At 39.3% G+C, this 12,597-nt stretch overlaps 1 protein-coding gene across 1 annotated transcript in view; it reads right to left on the reverse strand.

Annotated features, from left to right (window-relative positions):
• LOC118809689 overlaps positions 1-12,597 on the reverse strand; it is a 32,411-nt gene that overhangs the window by 13,382 nt on the left and 6,432 nt on the right. Inside the window, exons 7-20 of the mRNA XM_036573213.1 lie at positions 12,223-12,237; positions 11,741-11,758; positions 9,937-9,960; positions 9,702-9,725; positions 9,475-9,498; positions 9,260-9,283; positions 7,589-7,719; positions 6,312-6,569; positions 6,134-6,235; positions 5,895-6,021; positions 2,337-2,467; positions 660-917; positions 482-583; positions 223-349 (exon numbers count right to left, since the gene is read on the reverse strand). Coding sequence (XP_036429106.1) covers positions 223-349; positions 482-583; positions 660-917; positions 2,337-2,467; positions 5,895-6,021; positions 6,134-6,235; positions 6,312-6,569; positions 7,589-7,719; positions 9,260-9,283; positions 9,475-9,498; positions 9,702-9,725; positions 9,937-9,952 — 1,324 coding nt within the window. The 5' untranslated portion in view covers positions 9,953-9,960; positions 11,741-11,758; positions 12,223-12,237. The remainder of the gene's footprint in view (positions 1-222; positions 350-481; positions 584-659; positions 918-2,336; positions 2,468-5,894; positions 6,022-6,133; positions 6,236-6,311; positions 6,570-7,588; positions 7,720-9,259; positions 9,284-9,474; positions 9,499-9,701; positions 9,726-9,936; positions 9,961-11,740; positions 11,759-12,222; positions 12,238-12,597) is intronic.

A 12,597-nucleotide genomic window follows, 5' to 3' on the forward strand; every position in this document is an offset into this window, starting at 1 on the left:
TTCAGCAGCACTTGCCCTTATCAGAATTATTTTCTCTGTGTTTGATATTTGTTGTTTGTCCTGTAGCACCAATTGGTGATCCATCTGGGACCAAGTGATGACCCCCACCGAGCTCCTGACCCCCAGGTTAACTCCTGTTCTACACCTTACAAAGTATCATAGTTCTTGAAAAATGGTTTAAGAAGGTGCATCAGTGCAAAGACAAAATAAAAAGAAATTTACCAAATGCTGGCCCGGCAACTTGGAAAACCCAGCGACCAGGTATTCCAACATTAGTACTTGTAGACAGGCTACCTAGGGGTACCTGAATGGTCATGTTTTGGTAGTCCTCCTGTGTCTGAAGGCCAGCCTATAAAGAAACATTTAAATTAACGTCATTTAAATTCACATTGCAGATACAATTACATTTATCTACTTCATCTTGGAATGGGGGAATAATAAATTTAGTGAGTAAACACATGCATGAACTTGCTCCTCTTACCATCCAGGGTTCTGAATTAGCAGCTGGAATGGGACCATAGTTCATCAGAATGAAAGCGCGGCCTTGAACATCTGAGACCAAGACTACTTGGAAAGTCACCTCCTTCAAGAGAAGAATGATCAATGTTAAAAATTGATGGCATATAGGCAGTGACTGAATTCTAAGGACAGGCACTTACTCCTGTATCAGGCTCGAATTCCATCTTCTCCCAGGTGGCCACAAAGACCCAGGAAGCAGTGAAACCAGGGAACATCCGGTTCATTTCATTTACAACTGTCTGCAGAAGAGGACCGCTTGTGGCTTGCTCGAAGGAGATGTTTCCTCTGGTGTACATGTCAAGGTCGGTCCACAGTGGAGCGATGATATCAATGTTCGAAAGTTGGACGAAGGTGTCATAGAAGAGGGGCGTGAAAGAGAGGAAGCCGTCCATACTGAGCTGAAAGAGAAATAGAAAAGAATTTCTGAATACTGAAGTTACTCTGAACACTGTGTAAAAGCTCGTTCAGTAGAACAGAAACTGTTGTAGAGCATCTCTTTTCATATAAGTTCTGCTCAGTGGTGGTGAAACAGTCTCAGCACTGCAGTGACACTGATAAGTATGCAAGGTAGTGCACCGGCTAATCTAGCTGAAGTGGTCACCTAGTCTAGCTGAAGTTTTAGTAAATTACAGATCACATTTCTTTAAAACATCCTAAAACTTTCTCTTGATTAGCTATCATGTTAGCTAGCAAGTGCACTTCTTAGACATATTGCAGATGTAAATATTTACTGTAAGTAGCACTTCAGTTCTGTCCTTCAGACTCTCAAGTTTTCCTTTAATGAAAGAATCAAATCTGTGTCAAACCTGACAGATGTGTAGTTTAGAAACTTGAGACTTGGACTTCAGAGAATTGAGACTGGTGTCAGAGTCTCCTTGCAGACTTGAGACTCAACTCAGACTCGCATTTCAAAGACCTGAAACTCTGACTCACATGAAGTGATTTGTGTAAATCCCTAGTAGGGGCTACTGGTTAACAGAAGACAGCCAAGCTATGGACATTGCCTCTTTCTGTCTGAGGTCATTGTGAATGATGGACATCATCTGTCAAGAACAGCTCTTCATCTAGGATCAGCATTGTTTTCTCACGTCCCTAACAGATGACCTGCTGCAAGAACAGAGGACAGGCACTGCAAGGCCTCTCATGAACTGCAAGGACTGACCTCTTGGCTCTATTCTGAATGTCAAGTGACTTGTGTAAATCTTTAGTAGGGGCCACTGGTGAACTGAAAACAGCCAAGCTGTAGATGTTGCCTATTTCTGTCTGAGGTTGTTGTAAATGATGGAGATCATTTAGGACTTCTTAGAGACTCGCGTCGAGAACAGCTCTTCATCCAGGAGCAGCATAGTTTCCCTAACTAAGGACCTGCAGTGTGAACAGAATGCCACCGCTGTCAGCCTGCCCACAGATTGCAAGGACTACAGAAACTGTCCACGTGGTTCTATTCTGAATATCAGGGTTTCCACCCGTGAAGGATCGATTGGGTAGGATCAGTTAGGTAAGAACCTCCCTGTTCTCTGGCTGGAAGCCATGGTTGTTTTCTTGTGATTGTCAACCTAACAATGAAATATTTGTGATGTTAAGAAGAGCTATGTTCTGTGTCATTCTTACATCATTCTTACGAGACTAAAACGTATGGAAAAGAAGCATTGGGAGCAGATGATGTCTATGTCCATCATATATCTTTTGAAATATATATTTAAATAACACATATAAACATTTCTATTACTTTGCTCATATTAATCCAGGATGCAAAAGCTTTGAAAAACATTTAATAGAATACATATTTAAACATTCTGCTTTGTTGTTTTACTTACATATAACTGGTTGTACACTCTACTGAAGTAGCGAAGTGGCTGGTTCAGCTGGATCTGTCTGTAATTTCCATCACCGGTAACAGCATGTGAAACGACGGCAGGTCCATGTGGGAAGAGTGTCCAAGATGAACCTGGAAGAAAATTGCAAAGTTATGTCATCATTTTATTTATTACGGAGTTGCAGAGGGAAGTGAGCAAGAATACGAGATGGACGAGCAGCAGCAAAAACAGAATGATGAGTGGAAATAAGTATATAGAAACATATAATATTTTTACTCTTGATTCAGTAATGCTACTTCTTTCAATTTTAACAGAAAAAAACGGTAACGCTTTCTATGAATGTCACCTTTGTAAACATCTATAAACACATTCATAACATGTTATAATGCATTTATAAGGCATCATAAACATGGCTATAAATATTTATAAAAATGCATTACATGTTATAGCCATGCTTATTATGCATTATGAATTGTTAACATAATGCATTATAAGTACTGTTCATAACAAATTCTAAGAGTTCATAAGTTGTATTTGTCTGCTCTAAGTAAAGTGAGGCATACTGTACTAAACCCTCCTCCAGTGTTTACTGAAAGAATTTACTGAAACACTAAAACATACACAATAAAACGCATTACAAGCTTCAAATGTCAGATATTAAACTAGCTAACTCACTAACTTACCACTGCATATCCAATAGAATGCTAGCAGAAATTAGCATTACTGTACTGTAGTGTAGTGTAAGAGAGTGAAGGGTTCTAGTGCTTGACATTAGAACCAGTGAGGGAACAAATTACAATGACAGCACTCTACTATCTCGCCTCATTACTATTAACATTACTTATAATGCATTATATTCACAATTCATAACGTATAATAAATATGGCTATGAAGTGTAATTCAGTGTAATTAATTTTTATAAATATGTATAACTTATAAGACTTATGAATGCATTATAACATGTTATGAATGCGTTTATAGATGCTTACAAACATGACATTCAAGAAGTTTAAAAAGTTTAAATATAATGTACTGTGTGTAAAAATGTACTGTTTCCCCTCAAATGTAGTCTACAGAATTAGGAAAGCTATGCCACAAGACTAAAATCTCCCATCTGCACAAAAAACACCAAAAGACCAAACGATGTTTGTCAAATATGATGAAAAATGAGTCTTCAGAGTTTCATATCACATTTTTTTGAGCAGATAAAACTCAAATTTTAGAAAGGTGAACGTGTGGGAAAAGGAAAATGCTAATGATTCAGTGCAAATCACCTCATCTGTGAAAGGTGGTACAAATATGGGGGTGACCTCTGGAAAAGTTGCTCTAACCTCTATTGATGGTATAAATAAACAGTTTTAGATTCAGCAATTTCTGTTAATCTAATAATCAGCAAACAAGATTGGCAATTGATGTTGATGTTTGTGTTTTCATTAATGCTGAATTACAGTTTAATTACAGTTTTTAGAAACTTTTTCTTAACACCGCAGTTTTTGTGGAGATTTTAATGTTCATCAATGTTTTCTTATATAGATTTTGTTCTTAGGGAAAAACAGAAATTTCTTTCTAGGAAAGTAGCATAATGTTACACTTCCAGAGCCTGGGTTCTTAATCAAGCCTGGATCATCCTATGGGTTAGATGGGTGTGCGCCCAAGGTCCACTCACGAGCAATTATGACAAAATTTAAACCAATGTCTTTGCTCACGTCGGGAACTTTACTAGCGGTACAAGCAAAAAAATTAACTATTTAGGCCTTGTCGTTGTGTGATCTAGAAACGGTCTTCTTCCGTGCACAAAGTAATCAAAGGTAAGACTTGCGTGAAAAAAATCCTTTGCCCTTTGTAGCAATACACTTTAGCTTAGGTTACTTAACAGTTTGGTTTTTAAGTTTGCCGTTTTTTTCTTCTGTCTATGTTAGCTGTCCAATTTTAATTGATGCATTACAAGTAAGTGTTGATCATTGTTGACCTTCACTCAGTATTGAGCTTACATGTGTTCCGTGTTAATGCATTATGTTAATGCGCTATGAGTTGCCAGTGGAGCTACGAGCCACTCTCTCAGACTTCGACTCTCTCTTCTAAATTCCCTTTGGCTGTCTGCCTGCTCCTTCTGCAGACACGGTCCAGTTTATTTCCTACAGAAATCTGTTTTCATCGTACCTGCTGTTCTCTCTCCCTGCCCAGTTCCATCGCTTGCATTATGGCTGCAACACCTGAACCCTCAAGGGCTCACGCTGCTCTGTTCCTGCCCTTGCTCTCTGCGAGCCTTGTCCAAATTGCACTCTTGCCTGGGCCGCAACCATGCACCAGTGCACCCTGATCTTTCTCTCTCTCTCTCTCTCTCTCGCTCACCCTTTTTCATCATGCGTCCACCCCCGCACCTTTAATCCCTCTACCTCAGGCCTCCATCCCATCTTAGTTCCATCCCATCTAAGCTATATGTCAACCCTGCTCCATCTCAACAAACATCTCAGAACAGCTCCTGCAACCCAGCTCTGCAATTCCTTTTTTAAATTACATGGCTCCATGTCAAGTTCATGGAAATTACTTCATCATCCAGTAGCCTCTGTAATCAAGCCCATCAACTGCCATGTGGACCAACTACCTTCTATCAGCCATTTCTGCTCTGTGTTCATTTCATTCAGAAGGATATAATCAGCTTTATGCTCATGCAACCCCTTCGCCTGCCATGTTTAACACAATCTTCACAATCCGGTGTCGACCAGTGTCGAGTCCTGGTTCTTCTCAAGGTTTCTTCCTCTCTGGGACTTTTACTTGCCACTGTCACCCTTGGCTTGCTCATAAGGAGTTCAGATCCAGATATCTGTAAAGCAGCATGCTACCATGTCACACACGTCATGTCTGCCTTTGCCAAACTTCTCTTCCTAACCATACTAAGCCTCAGATACCCAAATGCTAGACTGTCCGACCAACCTGATTCTGAATCCATTTCCTCCATATTCCATTGGCAAAGTCATAACAAGTTCCCTACCCAAGCAGCTACAGTTTCTGTCACTTCAGAATCAGCTCTTGAAAAACTTTCATTTCTGGATATCTGTCCTTCTCATCTTGTAAATATCACTCAGTCCCAGACCTCAGTAGTTTAATGTTCATCCTGGAGTTTTATTGGGGTCTGGCCTTCCAGCTGCAGAAACTGCCCAGAACTTCAGCCCAAGTTCTCAGGGCCCTGCTCCCTCCCTCCCTCATTCAATCTTCCCTAATACGACCACCACATGTTGAAGGCATGATCTGAACTCACAAAATAGTTATGTTATTTCTGAAGTCTTGGGAGAGGAACATGCCTGAAACCCCTCCTTCTTCCAATCTAACACCCTATAAATTCACATCCTCACCTTCCGTTCCCATGATGAAGTGTTTGCAATCCCCACCACCACCCCATCTCCTCCTTGTTCCTCAATCGTACATCAGTCCTACTTCAGCTATTGGGGGGGCGGGGCCTGGCCTTCTAGCTACAGGCAGGAGCTGCTCAAAACTCCAGCCCAAGTTCTCAGAGTTCTCAGAGACTTTCAATCAAAGACAAAATAACAAGAAATTTACCAAATGTTGGACCGGCAACTTGGAAAGCCCAGCGACCAGGTATTCCAACATTAGTACTTGTAGAAAGGCCACTGAGAGGTATCTGAATGGTGAAATTTTGGTAGTTCTCCTGTGTCTGAAGGCCAGCCTATAAAGAGAAACATTTAAATAAACTTAACATCATAATAAATACAATTACATTTAGCTATCTCATCTTTGAATGTAGCATCATAAAATTAACTTGAGCTTGCTTCTCTTACCTTCCAGGGTTCTGAATTGACAGCTGGAATGGGACCATAGTTCATCAGAATGAAAATGTGGCCTTGAACATCTGAGACCAAGACTACTTGGAAAGTCACCTCCTTCAAGAGAAGAATGATCAATGTTAAAAATTGATGGCATACAGGCTGTGACTGAATTCTAAGGACAGGCACTTACTCCTGTATCAGGCTCGAATTCCATCTTCTCCCACGTGGCCACAAAGACCCAGGAAGCAGTGAAACCAGGGAACATCCGGTTCATTTCGTTTGTGGCTGTCTGCAGAAGAGGACCGCTTGTGGCTTGCTCATAGGAGACTTCTCCTCTGGTGTACATGTCAAGATCGGTCCACAGTGGAGCGATGATATCAATGTTCGAAAGTTGGACATAGGTGTCATAGGAGAGGGATGTGAAAGAAAGGAAGCCGTCCATGCTGAGCTGAAAGAGAAAAAAATTGAATTCTGTAGTTGCTCTGAACACTGTGTGAAAGCTCATTCAGCAGCACAGAAACTGTTGCAGAGCATCTCTTTTGAAATTAGCTCTGCTCAGTGGTGGTGAGACAATCTCAGCACTGCAGTGAAGTGCACCGGCTAATTTAGCACAGTTGTCACCTAGTCTAGGCTCATGTTTTAGTAAGTTACAGATCACATTTCTTTAAAATGTCTTAAAACGTTGGCTTGATTACCTATTATGCTACAAACTATAGACTTTCTTTTAACACATTTACTGTGAGTAGCACTTCAGTTCTGTCCTTCAAACTGCAAGTTTTTCTTTAATGAAAGAATCAAATCTGTGTCAAACCTGACAGATGTTTAGTTTAGAAACTTGAGACTTGCACCTCAGAGAATCGGTCTCAGAGTCTCCTTGCAGACTCGAGACTCAAATCAGATTCGCATTTCAAAGACCTAAAACTGGGATTCGCATGAAGTGATTTGTGTAAAACCCTAGTAGGGGCTACTGGTAAATGGAAAACAACCAAGCTATAGACATTGCCTCTTTCTATGTGATGTTGTGAATGATGGACATCATCCGTCAAGAACAGCTCTTCATCTAGGATCAGCATTGTTTCTCATGTCCCTAACAGATGACCTGCTGCAAGAACAGAAGACAGCTACTGCCAGGCTTCCCACAAACTGCAGAGACTTTAAGGACTGACCTCTTGGCTCTATTCTGAATATCAGGGGTTCCACCAGTGAGTGATCTGATTTCATGTGAACGAATCTCTCTCTTCCTGACTTTCCTTGTGATTGTCAACCTATCAGTGAAATCTATGGAATGGCAGCATTGGGACACTTTTGCCTGAGCAGATGATGTCTATGGCTGTCATATGTCTTTCACAATAAATATTTAAATAATACAAATCAGCATTTTATTGTTTTGCTTAGATTAATCTACAGTGCAAAAAAGACATTTAACAGAATACATATTTAAACATTTTGCTCTGTTGTGTTACTCACATATAACTGGTTGTACATTCTACTGAAGTACTGTAGTGGCTGGCTCAGCTGAATCATTGTGTAGCCTCCATCACCGGTAACAGCACGTGGAACGACACCAGGTCCAGGAGGAAAGAGCGGCCAAGATAGACCTGGTCAAATGACAGAACATTGGGCCTCAAATACTAACCATTCTTAAGAAAAAAAAAACTTATCAGACTCTACACACACTCAATAGCACAAAGGCGCGAACAGTTCTGAGGTATAAGAACACATCATGAATCTGACGTAGACTTTTCTTAGGACTTTTCTCGAGAACAAATGTGAGAGTATACATATGCATATATACACTATATTGCCAAAAGTATTCGCTCGTCTGCCTTCACACGCATATAAACTTGAGTGACATCCCATTCTTAATCCATAGGGTTTAATATGATGTCAGCCCACCTTTTGCAGCTATAACAGCTTTCCACAAGCTTTCCACAACAGCTTCAACTCTTCTGGGAAGGCTTTCCACAAGGTTTAGGAGTGTGTTTATGGGAAATTTTGACCATTCTTCCAGAAACGCATTTGTAAGGTCAGACACTGATGTTGGACGAGAAGGCCTGGCTCGCAGTCTCCGCTCTAATTCATCCCAAAGGTGTTCTGTCGGGTTGAGGTCAGGACTCTGTGCAGGCCAGTCAAGTTCTTCCACTCCAAACTCGCTCATCCATGTTTTTATGGACCTTGCTTTGTGCACTGGTGTGCAGTCATGTTGGAACTGGAAGGGGCCATCCCCAAATTGTTCCCACAAAGTTGTAAGTATAACATATAAATACCTTTTTGAGAAGGGTTTTATATACCACCAAAGCGGGTCACAAGCTTGACCTTGTAACAACAGAAGAACACATTTTGGTGCTATATGGAACCCGTTTTGAAAAAATTCTATATACCATCAGCAGCACATTCTCCATCAGTCTGAAGAACCCTTTTACAATACAAAGAACCCTTTAATCATGCAAAGAATTTCATGGTTTTTATAGAACCATTTTCTTTAATAAAGAAGCCTTAAAGAGTCATCTTTTTTTTAAGAGTGTAGCTCTAGATAATACACTTGAATTGATGACAATTTGATGTATTTTCGTTTAAATTACTTCGGCAATGCATATGGCCCACAAACTGCACGCTTAGGCAGAGTTTATGCTAGTATAGTTCAAAAAAATCAAACGCTTTCCTGGACAGGTAGGACTCTTTCAGTGACTATGCCCCGCAAAGCTGTTACAACTATCTAATTGTACCTATTACACTAGGGGGAATATTCGACAATGAAAAATGACAAGTTCATCAAAACTACTGAAGCCAGGCAATAGAGTTTCGCTTATATTTCAAAGACAGATAAAACTGTAGCAGACGATTAAATAAAATGGAAGAGAAAAATCTAAATATGTTTCTGCTGATTCAAAGCTTGTCACCGCATCTGTTAAACACTCTGGAATTGGATCTTTTAATTGAACTGATTGTGTAACTAAAGATGTCAGATTCAGACTTTCGCTTTAACATGTTCATCTTTTCATTTGTAACCAAATTTTGACCTACTGTCCCAATATTTATGGAGGATGCTGTATGCATGTGTTTTAAAATAAATATAAAGGAATGATGGAATATAATCTTTATTCTGATCAAATTTTCATATAGATTTTGTCAACTTGCCTTCGTTGATGGTCATCACTTGGCCTAGTTTTAGAGAGAGAATCACAGAGTCAGAACAAATGAACCATAAATTACTGATTCAGCACATCCTTATAAATGTATTTTATATTTATAATCTTCAGTACTCTCCAAAATATTGAATAGTATGCAAATGTTTGTAAAGACCAAATGAATGATGTAATATGATCTTTATTCAGATATATACATCAAGTTACCTGTAGTAGATGTTGTTGTCAGGTCTTAATTTCAGAGAAAGGAACAAAGAGTCAGAATTAGAAAAGCATAAATTACTGATTCATCTCCACATCCTCGTACATATATGCTTCATATTTATAACCTTCAGTACCCTTAAAATGTTGAACAGTACAAGTGTTTGTAAATAAAGACCAAATGAATGATGTCATATGATCTTTTCCTTATTCGAATATATACATCAAGTTACCTGGAGTAGATGTTGTTGTCAGCTCTTAATTTCAGAGAGAGGAACGAAGAGTCAGAATAGAAAAGCATATATTACTGATTCACTTCCACATCCTTGTACATATACTGAATGCTTCATATTTATAATCTTCAGTACCTTCAAAATTTTGAACAGTACACAAGTGTTTGTAAATCAAGACCAAATGAATGATGTAATGTGATCTTTTCTTTATTTAAATTTGTACACAAGAACTTACCTTCATTAGTTGTCATGGCCACAGCTAATTTCAGAGAGAGAGAGGAGCAGTCAGAACTAATTAACCACAAATTACTTACTCACCTCCCTGTTCTTGTAAACATCTGCCTGATATTAATAAGCTTCATCAGCCTCCGGATTTTTAATTTTATGAAAATATGGCTGATTGAACATTGTTTTAATGCGATCGGCTGGTGATAGTTTCTCAGCACAAAATCCTCAGTCCACCATATTCATCATCTGCTTAACAGGATTACAGTATTCGTCTGCTGCACCAGAACAGATTCACTTAATCAGCTAATAATTAAAAGGCAGATTAAGAGCTTACACTTGAGAAACTTGAGAGTTTATTTGTAAACATACATGAAATCATTAAAAAAGTAAGAACAAACTATAAAACATGAATGTTTAGAACAAAAAGGCAGATCCAATAAAGTTGTCTTCTCTTGCAAACACTATTTTGGTGTTGAAAAATGACTTGTAATTTACTGAATACGCCTCTTAGGGAACACAATAAGATCAAAGGAGCAGTTGCTACTATTTTTTATTTCTGCCTCACTGCAGATGCATTTATTGGTGTTTCCCTTTCAAAGCATAAAATGCAATGAGATGATTATAATTTAGCATCTATATTAACTAAACAAAGCTGAGATTTTAAAAAGGCTGGTAAACACGTTTATGTTTATGTGCTCTATTTAACATCTGAAACGACTGATGTATTTTTGGCACCAACAAAATTGCTTTTAGAGATGCATGTCAAACAAAATATAAACCTATTTCTGTCAGGTGAAAAGTCCATTTTGTTTTGTCTGGTTTCTGGCAGCTGTATGTCAAATTTTGTCTCACGATTGACCTCTTAAAATTTAGCATTATTATGACTAATTAATGTCATGCCATCAATATTTTTCAGCAAAGTATGTTGAAACAATAACTTACTTTCTCAAAATTTTAATCTCAAAATGTCATTTTGTTACAAAATAAGTCAATGTTCTGACTTACTGAGTCAAATGTTATAGAAAATGTCATTATCTGGAGAAGAAAAGTCAAATGTTCCAAATAAAAATATGGACATACTGCCGGCAGAAATACAGATGGACAAACAATTACAAACAAACAATGATTCTTTTTCTAATTCTGCATCCATACCAAAAAGAATATGAGCAAAACAGGGGTTTATATTGCGCTGGTCATATGTTCCCTTCCTGGATCGGGGCCATGTTGTGGAGGAAGGGCTTGTGTGATCAAGGGATCTTCAGAGCTACGTCGTCTGGAGCAGTATGCTCCTGGTACGATCTCCCAGTGTGAACAGGTCTGGAGTGAAGCCCCAGACTAACTCAATCCAAAATTCTCCATGACTAAGGGACACAAAAGACAGTGCCCAGGAGAGGGTTACTGGGACCTACCCCGGGAGCCAGGCCTGGGGTAGTGTTCCTCGGTGAGCGCCTGGTGGCTCAGCCCAAAAAAGCAATGTGGGGGGGGACCATGTAGGCCACGTACAGCCTTCCCCATCTGCCTCTGACACATCCCTCCAATTTATTAGGCTTGCCCTTCCTGACAAGTACAGCGGATCCCCTGGCCTGTGTAAGGGATTTTTCAATGCAGTGCTTGAATTTTTTTGTGCCCCTGCTGCTTTTCCCACAGAATTAACTAAGATGGGCTTTGTCATGTCCCTGTTCACAGGTAAAGCTCTCTCCTGGACCACGGCTATGTGGTGAGCCCGTGTACCCAATTCTTCCACGTACTCAGATTTTGAACGTGTATATAGAGAGGTTTTTGATTGCATTAAACTATGTCTGTCAACTTACCTAGTTCAGCTGTCGTGGCTACCAAGTCCAATTTTAGAGAGAGGGAGAGAGAGAGGGAGAGAGAGTAACAATAAGAGACAGAACCATGTAAACATTACTGGCTCATTTCCACATCCTTACAAATATATATAACCCTTTTTGTTGCTCTATAGAACTACTTTCAAAATGCTCATCAGTCTGAAGAACCACCCTTACGAAAAACCATTTAAGCATGCAGTTGCTTCGAGTGTTTATGGTTCTAAATAGAACCATTGTCTGTAATAAAGAACCTTTGAAGAACCATCTTTTGTAAGAGTGTAGTCACCTCAAGAGTTTGCAACATGCGTTGTTTTACACAGGAATCAAACTTGGAATACATTATTCATTAAGTGAGATTTGGGAGACTCTGCTTTAAAACAAGAATATGTCTGATGCAGATTCCTCTCGAGAGTGGAATTTGACAGTGGCATGCTGAATGCAGTAAATTATGTTTGTCAACTTACCTTCGTCTGTTGTGACTACCAAGTCCAATTTCAGAGAGACAGACAGACAGACAGAGAGAGAGAGAGAGAGAGAGAGTAACAAAAAGAGACAGAACAATGTAAACATTGCTGGCTCACTTCCATCTCCTTATAAATATATGCTTGATGTTTATACCCTTTAAAACCTTTCAAAAATATACACATTATTATGAATATTTGAATATCTGATCATTATTTTCTTTTTTAAAATCAGTAGGTGGTGTGTCTTTTGGAACAAAAGCTTTATGGATTACATTTGTCAGGTGTAATATCTGCCCTCGACACTAGAGGTCAGCCTCACCCGAGTTTTGAACTGTTTCTAGTAACACCTTCCTTTCATTCACCTGCAGCTCATCC

The sequence above is a fragment of the Colossoma macropomum genome, unplaced genomic scaffold (assembly GCF_904425465.1).
Source record: "Colossoma macropomum unplaced genomic scaffold, Colossoma_macropomum, whole genome shotgun sequence".
NCBI classification, from domain to species: Eukaryota; Metazoa; Chordata; class Actinopteri; order Characiformes; family Serrasalmidae; genus Colossoma; species Colossoma macropomum.